The sequence below is a fragment of the Euprymna scolopes genome, chromosome 39 (assembly GCF_053919585.1).
Source record: "Euprymna scolopes isolate OS-2025 chromosome 39, ASM5391958v1, whole genome shotgun sequence".
Classification (NCBI taxonomy): domain Eukaryota; kingdom Metazoa; phylum Mollusca; class Cephalopoda; order Sepiida; family Sepiolidae; genus Euprymna; species Euprymna scolopes.
This window is the reverse complement of record NC_136520.1, coordinates 18,842,231-18,860,154: the sequence shown is the minus strand read 5'-3', so window position 1 is coordinate 18,860,154 and position 17,924 is coordinate 18,842,231. Positions and strand designations below refer to the sequence as shown.

Here is a 17,924-nt window from a genome sequence, read left to right as displayed (position 1 = left end):
ATATTTTTCGCATCTTTGTAATTATCAACTGTGATAAGTTACCATTCTTCATTCTTTTTACCGTTTTTGGTTTGCTGTTTTGGGATATCACTTTTTCGATTAAGAAAGGAGATAGCTCGCTAGTCTTTTTTTCTCCCAGGATCTCAATGACTAAGAATCTTGGGAAGTTTTCTTTATTAATGTTTTTTTGAATATATTCTTGCTCACTGTCTGAGCTTGTGTAATCTGAAACATCAGAGTGAGTCCTTTTACTTTTTTTGTTATATTGATTTTATTTCATCCTTCTTGCTCCCCACCCACCTCGGAGCCCTATATGGGAGGTGTTGAGGGGGAAACCCATTCGGCCCAACAACAACAGGGATACAAGAAGGACATACTCGTCCAACTGGTGGGTCTGAACACCTGTGCTTCATCCATTTTTACTACATGTGATTTTCACCAATTTCCAGTAATAATATTTGTTTTCCAGTCATGTCAGATCCATTGTCCAGTTAGTTGATTGACCTATGAGCCACCACTTTCTAACTCTGTTTATTGTGTGATGTGGGGAGCGGGAGTGTATTTTCTTGTTATGTGTGTCAGATTTAGAGCTGGACATGACCAGCCGATTGATCGGAGCGAGCCTCTCCGACCGCCCATCTAACCAAGGTAAGGGCCAAAGGGGTTGGGAAGTAGTGGTAGGGGAAGGAAAGGGAAGGGAGGGGATAAAGGGGGCTGTTGCTTTTATTTTTAGTTTTGCAGAACATAATTAAGTTTTGCAAAGGGAGATAGAAAACAAAAATCATATCCGTAGGTGCATTTCATCTCGAAGTCAGTAGACAGCCTGATCTGGTAGCACCAGGGATTTTTCTTTGAATGTATGTAATCCAATATATAATTTAGTTATTTCTTTGAATGTATGTAATCCAATATATAATTTAGTTATTTCTTTGAATGTATGTAATCCAATATATAATTTAGTTATTTCTTTGAATGTATGTAATCCAATATATAATTTAGTTATTTCTTTGAATGTATGTAATCCAATATATAATTTAGTTATTTCTTTGAATGTATGTAATCCAATATATAATTTAGTTATTTCTTTGAATGTATGTAATCCAATATATAATTTAGTTATTTCTTTGAATGTATGTAATCCAATATATAATTTAGTTATTTCTTTGAATGTATGTAATCCAATATATAATTTAGTTATTTCTTTGAATGTATGCAATCCAATATATAATTTAGTTATTTCTTTGAATGTATGTAATCCAATATATAATTTAGTTATTTCTTTGAATGTATGTAATCCAATATATAATTTAGTTATTTCTTTGAATGTATGCAATCCAATATATAATTTAGTTATTTCTTTGAATGTATGCAATCCAATATATAATTTAGTTATTTCTTTGAATGTATGCAATCCAATATATAATTTAGTTATTTCTTTGAATGTATGCAATCCAATATATAATTTAGTTATTTCTTTGAATGTATGCAATCCAATATATAATTTAGTTATTTCTTTGAATGTATGCAATCCAATATATAATTTAGTTATTTCTTTGAATGTATGCAATCCAATATATAATTTAGTTATTTCTTTGAATGTATGTAATCCAATATATAATTTAGTTATTTCTTTGAATGTATGTAATCCAATATATAATTTAGTTATTTCTTTGAATGTATGTAATCCAATATATAATTTAGTTATTTCTTTGAATGTATGCAATCCAATATATAATTTAGTTATTTCTTTGAATGTATGTAATCCAATATATAATTTAGTTATTTCTTTGAATGTATGCAATCCAATATATAATTTAGTTATTTCTTTGAATGTATGCAATCCAATATATAATTTAGTTATTTCTTTGAATGTATGCAATCCAATATATAATTTAGTTATTTCTTTGAATGTATGTAATCCAATATATAATTTAGTTATTTCTTTGAATGTATGTAATCCAATATATAATTTAGTTATTTCTTTGAATGTATGTAATCCAATATATAATTTAGTTATTTCTTTGAATGTATGTAATCCAATATATAATTTAGTTATTTCTTTGAATGTATGTAATCCAATATATAATTTAGTTATTTCTTTGAATGTATGTAATCCAATATACAATTTAGTTATTTCTTTGAATGTATGTAATCCAATATATAATTTAGTTATTTCTTTGAATGTATGTAATCCAATATATAATTTAGTTATTTCTTTGAATGTATGTAATCCAATATATAATTTAGTTATTTCTTTGAATGTATGTAATCCAATATACAATTTAGTTATTTCTTTGAATGTATGTAATCCAATATATAATTTAGTTATTTCTTTGAATGTATGTAATCCAATATATAATTTAGTTATTTCTTTGAATGTATGTAATCCAATATATAATTTAGTTATTTCTTTGAATGTATGTAATCCAATATATAATTTAGTTATAAATTACTCTTTTGGAGGTTGATGGTTCAATTCTCAGTGCAGACGATACTCAAAATACAATTGCAAATTGCTTTATTAGACTTCCACTCAATCGTGAATAATGGAACGAAAGCATGCTACCCCAATGGATTAAATAAACGGTGCCGTTTAAAATTCAGTGCAGATTCCCAAAGTTCAACAAGATACACCTGAAGAAGACCGTTACATTGACTGAAAAGTTGTGCGAATAACAATGAAGATGAGGATAATAGTTCCAATAACACAGAAAATATTCACAGACAAGGGGGGGGGCGTTAAGTTGGGGAAAACTTTTACCTGGTGATAAAGCTGAAAAGTTATTTACTTACCAATATTCTTATAATAAATGGGAACATAAACATTGACAACTCTGCCGACCCCAAGGAGCGCTAGGCAGGCGAGGACCATCAGCTGTAGCCAGGGTTGTCGTTTTGGCCAAACCAGCGGAAACATGAGCTTCAATTTGGTCATAATATTTTTCCATGCAGAAACATGTGACCTCTCCTGACCCTGGATAAAGAAAAAAGCCAAAAATCCTTAATTGGAAGAAAATAAAATTGTGTTATGCAACACGTCTACAGGTTTCTAATGTTTCAATGAAACTGCAGGTATCAATGTAAAATGTTATTGGAATCTGAAATATTTCATCAGCAGAAAGAATGTCAGAAAGTAAATATTTGAAACAATAACAGGTTTTGAATTTACCAACAAGTCAAATATTTTAAAGTCACAATACAAACGTGCAGAACATGAAAAAGTAAAGTTATATAAAATATGACTTACTGCCATGGTGTTTCCTTCAGATGGAAATACATTAATTTAGAGAACCTCAAACAGGAGCCAACCAACAGAAGAGAAGGAAACAATAAAAGGTATGTCATCTTTTGTCTATAACAACCTTTTTTTAATCATGACTTTTTCTTTTTAATGTATTTTGGTGAACTCTTAGAGCTTATTTTATTTTTCAGTAATGTAAAGAAAACCAAAGAACATATATCAACAGTTTATCTTGAAGACTGAACCGATATTAGGATGGGGGGGGACTAGAGGATGCATGCGCAAGAGACAGGATGGAGGTGGGGCAGAGGATGCTCGTGCAAGAGACAGGAGGGGGGGGTATAGCTCACCTCTTCAATGTCTCGTATAAGCATATAATGATCAGCATGAGGAACACCAGGCGCTCGGAATCCCAATAAAAATAGGCACATGGTGCTCAAATAACGAACAAGCCACATCGCAAACTCAATCTGCTCCGACATACTGTATAAGACAAAAAAAATGGACATGAATTGATTATTTTTTGCTCAATTGAATGAATATGATTTGCATTGAGAAGCAACCAACTGATTTGTTTTTATTAAATTAGATTTGTTATTTTAAATTTCTTGTTTCTTTTGAGAATGTGTGTGGACTGATGACCACATCAGTCAAGATGATAGAATTTCCCCGATTTTGAAAGGTCATGTTGATGCCACCCAAAGTTTTGTGGAAAATAAATTATTTTAGATCTTTCAAGATGAGGATTTATCAATGTTTACTCTTTTTTTATGAGGGCTGCGTATGATACAAGGTCGGCTTAACAAAGCATGTGTAAACAATTCACTACGCATCAGTTAATCAGACTGATGACTGATCTTTGGTGAGAAAAATATTTTGGTCAATTAAGATCGAGTTTTTCCAGTTTGAAAAGAAATTACCATTCAGAAAAAAGGCTACCTGCTTGAAAGTTTGGGATAATTTTGTTCACATAATTTCATGGATCTCTCGGACAGTTGAGGTTTGTATGCTTCCCAAAGAAAGATTGGCCTTAGGTTTTAAGCTAAAGGATCTGTTTGGTTGGTTGTTTTTAGGAATATCAACCATTTTTGGGTTATTTAATGCAGAGTCGAGTAATTTTAGAAAAGTTTTTCATTTTCAAATTCTTAATATCTTTAAATATTTATTTGGTTGGATTGTTTTGTACGAGAAAATTGTAATTGTTTTTGACTTTTCTGGACATGAATTTTGCAAGGGGAAAGCAAAAAACACGTATCTTCAGTCTGATCTTCTGTAGCAGATGCCTTAACATTACCATTTCAGACCAAAACTGACCTGGAGGCAACGGTAACTAAGGAGTGATTCCACATTCCCCACAACCCTCAAATGGGTCCTACTCCTGAATGTCTTTTAAAGTCATTCAGGACTGATTTGCAAGTCTGCTGTTTAGTAGAAGAAAAGACGTATTATTTTAAAATTCATAAAAATAAAACCTTGTTGTTTGTTTGAAACTTTTAAAAGTTTGTGGTTTTGTTTGGAATGAGAATCCTGATGCAGTACTGACAGCAACTACTGTTAAAAATCGAGCAACAACTGCACAATTTGCACAACGAGCACTGTCTGTGCTATGAACATACAGACATATTCACGTCAGCAGAATGAAATAAAATTTTGAATCAATCATGCATAAATTTTTTAGGTTATAGAAATGCAAGAAAAACAATTTATTCAATATCAGGATTCTATTTTAGTGTAATAGGGAACAAGACTTGGCTTGTTTATGAGAAAATTAGACAACTATCCGGTAGAATACAGAAGGATTAGGGGAGATAACTGGCATAGGAGGATAAGGAAACAAAATAACTGCCAAGATGAAGATGAGAATTATTCAGTCAAGGATGAAGAGAGAATAATTATTCAAGACACAGGACCATCTTATTTCATTTTCATACTTACTTGCTCAAATGCCACCACCAAGCGGAGCTAAACCAAGAAATGAAGGCAAGGTTTTCACGCATGAAGGCCACTGTCCAGAAGACTAATAACACAAGTCCATGTCCTCGAGTTGGAATTGAAGGCAGTGCTCGTGTCCTCTCCAGGCAGAGGAGACGTAGAGACATAGTCCAACCAAAGAAGTAGACAAGAGCCGTGAAGAGTTGATAACCATAGACTGTGTGTGAACTGAGAGCAGCATCTGTCAGGACGATGTGCAAGACACACTCGATAATCAAAAGACATGTTGATGTAACCTGAGTGTTTTGGAAAAAAAAAAAAAATTTTTTAATTTTTTTTTTTTTATTTCAAAAAGAGATATGAAAAAATATTTTAGTTTGTACTTTATATAACTTTTCTATTTGTATATTTTATAGTGCTTTTCTATTTGTATATTTTATAGTGCTTTTCTATTTGTATATTTTATAGTGCTTTTCTATTTGTATATTTTATAGTGCTTTTCTATTTGTATATTTTATAGTGCTTTTCTATTTGTATATTTTATAGTGCTTTTTTATTTGTATATTTTATAGTGCTTTTCTATTTGTATATTTTATAGTGCTTTTTTATTTGTATATTTTATAGTGCTTTTTTATTTGTATATTTTATCGTGCTTTTTTATTTGTATATTTTATAGTGCTTTTCTATTTGTATATTTTATAGTGCTTTTCTATTTGTATATTTTATAGTGCTTTTCTATTTGTATATTTTATAGTGCTTTTTTATTTGTATATTTTATAGTGCTTTTCTATTTGTATATTTTATAGTGCTTTTTTATTTGTATATTTTATAGTGCTTTTCTATTTGTATATTTTATAGTGCTTTTCTATTTGTATATTTTATAGTGCTTTTCTATTTGTATATTTTATAGTGCTTTTTTATTTGTATATTTTATAGTGCTTTTTTATTTGTATATTTAATAGTGCTTTCTTGTCAGGACGCACAGACACTATTTTGTGTATTCTTTACTCAAAAGGTTGGAAGAAAGATGAAAACGTGTAATAATTAAGGGCTGGATTTACATCTAGACAGTTTGTAAAAAAAAAAAAAAAAAAAAAAAAAAAAAAAAAAAAATGCAAATGGTAGATATGAAGCAGTTGAAAACTAAAGACATAATTATGAAGCTAAAGTGTATATGTCTCAAACATAATCGATAAAGTACATGTATTGCCAGGGTCAACAAGCAGAAGATATGCTCTGATAATGTACAAATAAATGTGACTTACATTTTTCTTTTATGTTCTAAGTGTTTTCAACCTATTGATTAGGGCAAGTAAAAAAAGTTGCCAAGAATAGTTGCCAGTCAGACCATGTCCAATATCTTTGGCATCCAACCCAGTAAAAGATAGATATCTGATTTCTATATTCCCCATGTGGGATGGAATTATATTTTTAATTTTCGGAAATAGTACATTTTCTTGTAGATATTTTTTCACAAATATGAAACAATAACCATAAAATAGAGACTCAAAGAATACGAAAAATATCCACGGAGCCAGTAACAAACAACAACCAACATGCTTGAGGATGGCTGAAGGCTAATCCGACCGAAACATTATATAAATAACACTCAAGATGAGAACAATAGTTTGATCAATGCAATATAAACAATCAGCCCTCATCTAAAACAATTCCGAACTTTAACATATGTACCTATATTTTATGTTTGTTTTAGTTTATATAAACAATGTACTTGAATATGATTTTTGATTATTTCCTTTCAAATTCTAATGTTAGTGCTGACAAAGACAATTGGGATTTTAATACAAAAAAATCCTTTCATCTTACAAATGAAATGACAAAAACATTGATGTAAAATTGATGGAACTGATATAACTATGTGTTATTTTATTTCAATTTATAATGTATATGACAATTTAGAAATAAAAATTAATTTTTGCATATATCGGTTCCAAAAATGTATTAAGAGTTTAAGCCAACAAAAATAAACACTTTTCTATTATTTTTTTTTAAATTTACTAGAAAGCCTAGAACACTATCCCAACCAATAATAAAACTTAAGTTACCAGGCCTTGAATCTTAATATTTATATCGAAAATGGTTGTACACCAAAGATTTTGTTGATGTTACATTTTTGGAACTGATATACTCAATAATTAATGTCAATTTTTGTATATTTCTAATCGTCATAACAGCTCTGCAGTACTTATTGATATCTGATGACTTAATTTGATTTCATTTTTTTCCACATAACTTTAAGATATCGCTGTCTTCGGTTTATTGAAAATATGATCCAAGTGACATCACTTTTATACAGTTCCTGTATGTCTGTTCCAGAACCACTAGAATTTTGGAGGTAGACCCCCACCATAACATAACCATACATATTCTTAAACTACCAGTAAATATATTTCATTTTGAACAAAGTCTGTACAACATTATCATGGGGTCTGTATTCATGCCTGACACCCAGAAAATGGAAATAAGCTAACTTGAAAATTATAGAAATTTAAGAAGTACAAATGTTAAGAGGTCCAGGGCTTGGAGGGTTTAATTCTTGGGAAATGACAGGTTTCCTTCAAGTAAAGGGGAGGGGGGTAAAAATTTATTTCAATTAATGTCACTAAACTTAAAGTCCCTCTCATCCAATTTAGTACAATCTTTGGTTTCACTCAAACTATTCAATATTATAAAATAGAATAGATCAATATTGCATTATGAATTAGACACAAAAAGGACATTGTTTCTCATTTAAATCCCAGGTTTTTTTACTAATAACCTGTAACTGTAAAATAAGCCAGAGTCTTGAACTGCATCTAACAAATATCTAACTTCTTTTTTATGCTTGCGTTATGTTCTTTTCACTAAAAAATAAAATTTGCCTTAGTTTTTTTTTCAGAAAATACTTATTTTGGCTCAGAAGTTTGTTGGATTGGGTCTATTTTTTCGTGCATGACCCCAAATGTATCAGCTGGTTAAAAATTTTTTACATTTTTCTACTTGTATCGGATTTAAGATAAACAATTATATTTTTAAATAGATATTACCCTATTTATTTCTTTAAATTACTTTTATATCCTAAAACTGAGTAAATATCTATAAAAAACACAAACCAAACAGTCATGAATAGTACAAGTCCAACAATCTTTACACACTTGTTAAAACATACGTTACTTTGTAATCAACTTGTTTTTGCAAATATTTAAAATATGCAAAAGAAATACCTGTGTTTCAACGACAGCGGTTTTCCTTAATTCCATGTGCAAATTTTTTTTTTTGTTTTTTTACATGAGGTCATCACTTATCAAGGCCCGGAAGCCACTTGAAGATAAAGATTATTGCATGAACAGTAATCAATGGTATAGTATCGTAGTAATCGTTGGTATTGGAGATTTGATAAAGTGTCTTACTTAAGGGTGTGATTTGTCAGGAATTTGTTTATGTTGGACTTGAAGATCTCCAAGTTGTGGTCAGGTGGGAAACAGGCAAATAGAAGAGAGTTCCACAAGCATGCACTTCTAAGAAAGAAGTTTTGTTTATGGAATCTACATTTTGATTTAGGCACAGATAAAGAGTGGGGAAAATTACTGACAGTGGTTCCAGCTAGATGGGTGTTTTTTGTGAAAGATTGGTGAGGGGGAACCAGAGATTGGAGCTCAGACGAGCACTTGCCATGGAAGTAACGATAAAACAAAGATAGGCTTGCAACGTCTCTTCTGTGGGAGAGAGGTTGCAGGGAAGAGAAAATTTCAAACATCAAAATATACTTTGTTTTCTTTTAAGGTTCTTTTGGACATTTTAAATCAATTTTTTTTAACACTTTTATATTTGTTTTTATTTTAATTATTTGCCTTATAGACTTAAATATTGTAAAACAAAAATGAAAGTACAAATGTCCACAAGCTATATATATATATATATATATATATATAGGGTATTTTTAGAAGGCTAGAACAATGCAGGAATGTAGTCATGAGGAGATAAATGAATAATAAATAATTCAATTTTTTTTTTTTTTATATATATATATTTATTTATCTACTTGAATTTTTGTTAAGTTTTGAGACATTGTGTTGAACAAAGATTGCGGCATAGTTCAGATCAGTAACCAAGATGGCGGCCAAGAATCAAATGCGGTCTGTGCCGTAGTTAACGGGGAACTGATTGAATCCAAAATTCGACAATTTTTATAATAATTTTATAACGTTTTCATTGGTTGTTTAGTACAGCCGGTGGTTATAAAAATGATTGGCGAATCCATTCGTCTCATACACCCATTAGCAGTCAAAAATATTTTACACACCCCTTTTCGGATTCAATTTTGGTTTGACTTGAGAAAAGGAAAGAAAAATAAATAAAAATAAATGAACAAACAAAAATAAACCAATAAAATAATTGTTTTTTTGTTTTTTTTCTTCTGGTTTTGGGGGAATTTGTCTTTATTCTCATTAGTCAAAAAGAATTATTAATACTAGCTGGACCCGTGAAAATTTCACGTTTTCTTTTTTTTTTTTTTTTTCACATACACATTATCCCATCACATATCCGTACCTTGAAACATTTACATTAACCTTTTACTGCCCTGGCCGACGAATTCACCCTGTGTACTATTTTTTTTTAATAGTAAATGAAGAGTACGGTAGGTAAAATGTATGTAAATATGTATATACCAAAATCACGATATTAGTGCTCCAAATATTCTCAATAAATACATCCTCAATTATGTTTTATAAATATGTTTATTTAAAAATATTTTCAAAAGTTTTATTTAATTTTTAGCTTATTTATAATATACTTATTATATAATGGAGACTTAGAGTGTTTAAAACATGATATTGTTAATTTCGCACAGTAATGGGTTAAACCTGTGCATTTTGTTCAAAAATATTTGAACCTAACGTTGAACCTAACCAAAACTATCCCAGAATATGTTCTTGATGTTTAGATGCATATGCTTGATTACTTAAAATGCATTTCAAATGTCAATGTTTATAAATTATAAACTGTCATTACATCTGTTTTTTCTCCCATATACGTCCACTATTCAGATTGCCTCAGGGAACCCAAACACATGGACAATTTTAGATGACTTCTGTGTATACGATATTTCGTGTAAATGTGATTCCTCTTCTGTGGCCATGCGTGGAATCATTAAGATGTTGGACTTTAACTCTCACAGTCTTCATTGCTCTTGCTCTTGAGAACGCTACATAAAGCTGGCCATGAGTAAAGCATGGCTTTGGTAAATATATGCCAACTCTATCAAAAGTCTGACCTTGAGCTTTATTTATTGTCATTGAGTATGAGAGGCGAACTGGGAACTGAGTGCGATGAAGAACAAAAGGAATATTGGCATCGCTAGGTTTCAGTTTTATCCTTGGGATAAGTACTCTTATGAGCGTGAGAACCGCTGATTATTGATGCCTTGATGCTGTGCTCGTGAAGCTGAATGACCCCTAGTCGAGTGCCGTTACAGTCCCTGAGTTATGGAGAGGTTTCTCAGTAGCATAATTATTGCTCCAATTTTCAAATTCAACCTATGAGGAGGCATGCCAGATGGAGTGAGAGAATTAATGAATTCCATTGGATAATTTTGTGCTTCCTCGTCATTATCGCAACTTACAGAATCAGTGCTGAGGTACGTTTTATTTTCTGTTGGCAACATTCTCAAAATTTCCTCATTGACCGCTAAGCATTCAGAATTCTTTGGAGATAGGATTACTCTTGCTTTCATCTCTTCAGCCGTACAGTTGTCAAACACCTCCGATATCAAAGAGCCATTACATGTGCACATTTCAGGAATGTCAATAACATCTGGAGCCACTTCATCAAGAGAACTCTGGAGTGATCCATTGTCCATTTGCAGAAGCCATCTTGAAAACTCCTGTTCATTTGAATTTGCTCTCATGTTCTGTGTGAGGCTCATGTGATGAAAGCTGTGCCATAAGTCTGAGCGTTTGAGGCACACATCTAGCACAGCAGCAGGAGGAGCTCTCGGGACAACCGGAAGTACTTGTCTGAAGTCGCCTCCAAGTAAGATTACTTTACCACCAAATGCAGTGTGGGTGTTCATTATATCTTTCAAGCATTTATCAATGGCTTTCAGCGCATAGCATGGGATCATAGAAGCTTCATCAATAATGAAGACTTTAACTTGCATCAGAAAGTTTCCTTGCTCAGAGTTGGGTGGCACATGGCAGACACTTGTTTCGCTTAAGGGAACCGGAAGCTTGAATATACTGTGCAAAGTTTTGCCGCATTTCAGCAGTGTTGCAGCAATACCAGTCCAAGCAAAAGTGTTTGTCTTAATGTTGTTAGTGTTAAGGTATTCATATAACTTGTTGAAAAGATAGGTTTTTCCTGAACCACTGGGTGCATCCACAGAAAACAATCTATTTTCTGTTTGCTCACCTTGCTCAACAGAGAAGGCATTTGCAACCACAGCATTGAATATCTGCCTCTGTTCAATATTAAGAGAAGTCACATCTATGGTAGAGTTTCCAACATCTCCTTCATGTCCAGGATCATCTCCAACTGGTTCAGGCAGACCAAACATGTTGCAATTCATTCCATTTTCCATGAATAAGGTATTCAGAAAGTGGAGAGCAACATTTACAGCAGTTATGTTATCATATCTAAGCAGCAGATCTTCGATCATAAAATGCTTATTCTCATTCCATAAATGCAGAGCATTCACGGGCTGGTTGAAGACGCACATCATGGAAAACATGGATAATAGTTGTCGTGGCATCTGATGAGCTGCTGCTTCTGTCAAAGCTTCCTGCAATGCATTGTCATTCTCAACCAGGCGCAGTCTGATGCATGCGTCTTTGAAGGTGGCCATTTCTTGACCATCGATTGTCTTCAAATTGCTGAATGAAGTCGCTCCGGGGACATGAAGGAGCAACATCCTCAAATAAAATTTTTCTTCATTTCGAGGATTTGCAGAGTACATTCTGGTTATAATGTTGCTGAATCTAATTCGCCATGTCCACTTTGTTGTTTGTTTGTTGAAGACATAATGCTCAGGTACAGAACAATAGAAAAGATTTCTTGCATTCTCATCTGTTTGAGTTTGAACCAAGCTGTCAATTGTGCGTCACGTTCTTCTGCTCTTGCTGCCGCCTGTCTTTGAATCCCTTCTCTATAGTAAACATGCTGCTCATCAGGAAAATGTACAGCCAAGCGATAAACAGTGTGGGATTGAGCATGCATTTTGAACTCTGACAATCTCCAAAAGCCATCTGGAGGAGACACATATCTACATGACAAAAACTGTTTAACTTCATTGTGTTCATGTATTCCAGTGGGCTCATTATTCTCTAAAACATGTCTGATTTCCATGTTTGCACAATCGTGACCTTTATATATATATTTGAATAAATATTTTACGCTTTTCACCGAGGAACACACTTCAACATTAATATGGGCACGGTATTTTTCCAGTCGATACTTATTGTATGGGGCAACGAATCTTGTCAACCTCATGAGTGCCAACTTGTACCTTTTCTCCATTGTTTCTCCGTCTGTACACTGGATATCCGGATACATTTGTATTCGTTTCTTCAAGGAAATCTTTTGGAAATTTTTTCTCACATGTTCCATCAACCATGCACACAGAATTAGGATTTGATATCCCACGTGGACCATGGATCATCAATGTTCTCACGCACTCTCTCAACTCTGGGTAGTCTAATGAAGGTATTTCAGCACAAACCATCTCATCAATTTGTTCTCTTGTCCTCAGTTTGTCTTCTCGCAGCATTACCAAAAGGTGGCAATGTGGTAGACCGCGCTTTTGAAATTCAATGACATAGATATGAGCAACTGGAACACCAAATATATGTCTATCCTTGATATCAATCATAAGTTCCTTTAGGTGCATGTTATAAACTCGTGCAGCTAAATCTAGCCTGTTTTGTGTTGTTTCATGCGGTCCAAGGTTCTCTGTGATTTCTCGACACTTTGGGTTACACGTGTATGTCAAGAAAATATCTGGTTTTCCAAATTTGCAGACAATCGCCATGGCATCTTGATATGCTTGTTGCATGTTTCTCGGACTTCCTGTGAATGTAGAGGGCAAAATGACTGGAACACCTGCCTCTTGATGCTCATTCTGTCTTCCTAGGTGATCCATGAGACCCGAATAAAGTGCCACTTAATTGTGCTTGGTTATTTTGAATGAAGTTCAGACGGCATCCCTCCACCTTCACATAAGCATCAACAATATATTGTTGCAATAATTTTCCAGCTCGATGCAAAGCACTAAAGCCATCTCTGATTGCTAGCCGGTATGAGTAAAACTCTTGCATGGTGACTTTGGTGCGAACACGAGTTTGGCGTTGTGCCACATGAGCCATTTGTATATGCCATCCCGATTCTCCATTCGGAAAGAGAAGAGGATAAACCATGGGATCAAGATGGCAAGAGCTGTAAGCAATCCTCTCCCTCTGTTGACCTATGGGATAAACAATGATATCACGATGTACTGGAGGTGCACCATCATCACCAACGAATATGGCTGCAATCTCATTGCCTGATGGGTTGTTGTATGTCCTTCTGTCAGGGCCAGGGATGAAGTGCATGGTTACTTGTCTTGGTGACACGTTCTCAATTGCAGCTCTCTCTTGTTGTTCAATATCCCTCATATTATGGTATGCTGCTGCATAAGGATTATTAATCAGTGCTTCATTTATCTTTTGAAAAACAGACACTAAACAGTTAGCATTTTCTGGAGCATTTACTCTATTGTGTATGGCTTTATTGGTTTCTCTGATGTACAGCTGGCCATATCTTTTCTCTTCAGGGTCATTTGTATGGAGGTTGCTTGCGTAGTGATAAGTTTGACCTTGTAAATGGAAACAATAGGGTCCACGTCCTGGAGGGGGTCTAATATTGGCACCAAAAGATGCAAAAGCAAATGCAGAATTATAGTTTCTTATATTCTGCCTGAAATTTGCACCCTCGGCATTGTTGGCATCAAATAATAATCTTAAATTTTCGGGGTAATCTTGTAAGGGGGTAGCATTACTTTTCCGTTATGACAGCAATTTAGTTGTTCTCTTTGGAATCTTAAGGCTCTGCAAAATTGACATCGGACATCCATGGCCCCAATGTAATATATTTGGCGTTCCATATTGTGGGCATTTCTATGACGTTGAACTCTATTTCGCTCATTTTCAAGATGATTTTGGCGCTCTTGTTGATTCATATTATTTCTTCTTACATGGTCCCTGTTTCTCATGTTTTCTAGAAATTGCTGTCTTTCTTCCATATTCATATTATATCTTGTTTCGTGGTCTTTGTTTCTCATGTTTTCTAGAAATTGCTGTCTTTCTTCCATATTCATATTATATCTTGTTTCGTGGTCTCTGTTTCTCATGTTTTCTAGAAATTGCTGTCTTTCTTCCATATTCATATTATTTCTTCTTACATGGTCCCTGTTTCTCATGTTTTCTAGAAATTGCTGTCTTTCTTCCATATTCATATTATTTCTTCTTACAAGGTCCCTGTTTCTCATGTTTTCTAGAAATTGCTGTCTTTCTTCCATATTCATATTATTTCTTCTTACATGGTCCCTGTTTCTCATGTTTTCTAGAAATTGCTGTCTTTCTTCCATATTCATATTATTTCTTCTTACAAGGTCCCTGTTTCTCATGTTTTCTAGAAATTGCTGTCTTTCTTCCATATTCATATTATTTCTCCTTACGTGATCTCTATTTCTCAAATGGTCAAGATGTAATTCTCGCTCATCCTGGCTAATATTACGCTTTTGCTGTTGCATTCTTTGTCTGTTTCGATCACGGATTGATTGTCTTTCCTCTTCTCGCAAACGCTGTCGTCTGATTCTCTGTCTCTCTCTTGCTGCTTCTCTTTGCTGTGTTCTTCTCTCATCCATTGCTCTAGATGGGCCAAACGGTCTGTGTTTAATCTGTCAATAATAAATGAATTTTCTTTTTTTTTCTCTCTCTCCCTTGAGCGTTCTTTTTTTTCTCTCTCTGCCTGGGTTGGCGGACGATAATTATTTGTAGACAAATTTTTCAGAAAAGAAAGCAAAGAAGGCCAAATTTAAAAGCGCAGGCACATTTTTGAAGTAAAAAAGCCAAATTGAAAATTAAAGGAAAATTGACTATATCGAAGTTCTTGACTTTCAAATATAAACATTTAGTAAGTAACTGTGTAAACAGATTTTAAAATATTTTTAATTAACGAAGACCGCGTTTCTCTCTCTCTCTCTCTCTATCTATCTCTCTGCCTTGAGCGTGCGTACAGAAAAGGGCTGAACTTGAAAAAAAAAGCCAAACAGAAAATCTGATGGCCAAAATACTTTTTCTTTTTTTTTCTCTTCCCTCCCCCCATCTATCTCCCTCCTCTATCTCTCTTCCCCATCTCACTCCTCTATCTCCCCCCCTCTCTCCCCCTCCCTCTCTATCCTCTTGGATTTGTTTATATCTAACAGCAATCAGTCGTAGTTGTTGGAGTAAACATATATTTTTAGAAAAATATTTCATGTTTTGTTCCTGGATTAGCGGAATACACATCAAACAAAGGCTAATGTAAATTTCACGGCTTTTTGTTTCTTTTGTTTTTTCTCTCTCTCTCTCCCTAGTAAATAACTGTGGAAATTGATTTTAAAATATTTTTAATTAACGAAGACTCTCTCTTTCTCTATCTCTGTCTATCTATCTATCTATGGATTACACATTAAACGAACGCTCAAGGCAGAGTAGATAGATAGATAGATAGACAGAGAGGGAGAAAGAGAGAGTCTTCGTTAATTAAAAATATTTTAAAATCTGTTTCCACAGTTATTTACTAAATGTTTATATTTGTAAGTCAACAACTTCTAGGGAGAGAGAGAAAAACAAAACAAAAAACTGTGTAATTTACATTAGCCAACCTGGAAACCCTGATCTCTGCCTTGAGCGTTCGTTTAATGTGTAATCCGCTATTCCAGAATAAAATCTTCTCAACCAATCAAATTTGCCGGAAAGTTTTTTTTTCATGAAATTTAATGTTGTAGGAGTAAACATATATTTTTATAAAAATATTTCATGTTTCGTTCCTGGATTAGCGAAATACACATCAAACGAAGGCTAATGTAAATTTCACGGTTTTTTGTTTCTTTTGTTTTTCTCTCTCTCCCTAGTAAATAACTGTGGAAACAGAGTTTAAAATATTTTTAATTAACGAAGACTCTCTCTTTATCTCTCTTTCTCTATCTCTGTCTATCTATCTATCTACGGATTACACATTAAACGAACGCTCAAGGCAGAGTAGATAGACAGAGAGAGAGAAAGAGAGAGTCTTCGTTAATTAAAAATATTTTAAAATCTGTTTCCACAGTTATTTACTAAATGTTTATATTTGTAAGTCAACAACTTCTAGGGAGAGAGAGAGAAAAACAAAAGAAACAAAAAACCGTGTAATTTACATGTAAGAGTATCTTGTGTAGGAGACGGTGAGACTCGTCGTGGGCGACGAAGCGTTTCACTGAAGAACCACGGCAACACACAGCAAACCAACAAACAATGACAGCCACGGCGCGAAGGCAACTAACAAAGCTCAGCTGACTGCACGAATAGAAACGGAACCCAACGGTCACTGTACTGATCGCCACGAACGTCAGAACCCGACTGCCTCGCACCTCCAATGGACCGATTTTTATTACTCAAGATGGCCTAGCTAATTTGCATCCCCGCGAGATCTCGCACGATCCTGCGAGATTCCGTCTCTAATAAAAGCAGGCAGGCGCCATCTTGAAACTCTTTCTTCCGCTGCCCCGACCACAGGATCAGCCACCACCCCACACGCCAGGCACACACGGACCCTCTTGCGCCGAGGGCTACGGTTAGTCTCACATTACATTAGCCAACCTGGCAACCCTGATCTCTGCCTTGAGCGTTCGTTTAATGTGTAATCTGCTATACCAGAATAAAATCTTCTCAACCAATCAAATTTGCCGGAAAGTGTGACACACATAGATAGATAGATAGTTACAAGCGTATTAATATATAGATATTGGTATAATGTGTGCAAAAAGGAGCCATTTTTTATGGCATTGAGTTTTTTTGTTTGTTTTTTTTTATACATATAAAAATAAACACTTTTCAAATACATATAAACATATGCACAAAAATTCACAAATATACATTTTTTTTTTTTTTTTTTTTAACAAATGTTTGCGAAAAAAGATACAAAAAAGAATTATTTGACAAATAGGAAATTTACAAAAAGGTTTTAACAAGTGACTTTTTTTTTTCTTTTTAAACAAAAACTGGAAACATGATGTTAGGTATTAGTTGGTTAGTAAGGTAGAAATGGTCGCAGTTTAACGTTGTGCCCGGGACAATTTACAATTTTTTTCTGTGTGTGTGATTTTGACTGTTCATGCTTCTCTTTTTGGGTTTCTGAAAAGAGATTTATTCATAATTAGATTCCAATCAGTTCGGTTATAAAATGTCTTGATTTTATTCTTTTTATAGGTTTAGTGAAAATGTCGTTTTTTCAGACGTCACATAAGTAAGAGTAATAGATTTTTTCCTTATTTCATCCCTTATAAAATGATATATCAATATGCTTCGACCTTTGATGAATCATAGAATTATTTGCTAATAAGATACTGCTCTGATTATCACAATGAATTACTATAGGTTTTTTTAGTTAGATCTGGTTTTAAAATAGATTTTAGAAGGGTGTTCAGAAAAATTGCCTTCTGCGCTGAATGAGTAAGAGCCACATATTCTGCTTC

The 17,924-nt window shown here is 33.6% G+C and overlaps 1 protein-coding gene across 1 annotated transcript in view; it reads right to left on the bottom strand.

Moving 5' to 3' along the window:
- LOC145263665 (ATP-binding cassette sub-family B member 6-like) overlaps positions 1–17,924 on the bottom strand; it is a 240,895-nt gene that overhangs the window by 160,730 nt on the left and 62,241 nt on the right. Inside the window, exons 3-5 of the mRNA XM_080120537.1 lie at positions 5,177–5,469; positions 3,592–3,724; positions 2,794–2,974 (exon numbers count right to left, since the gene is read on the bottom strand). Of these exons, the coding sequence (XP_079976663.1) occupies positions 2,794–2,974; positions 3,592–3,724; positions 5,177–5,469 (607 nt within the window). The remainder of the gene's footprint in view (positions 1–2,793; positions 2,975–3,591; positions 3,725–5,176; positions 5,470–17,924) is intronic.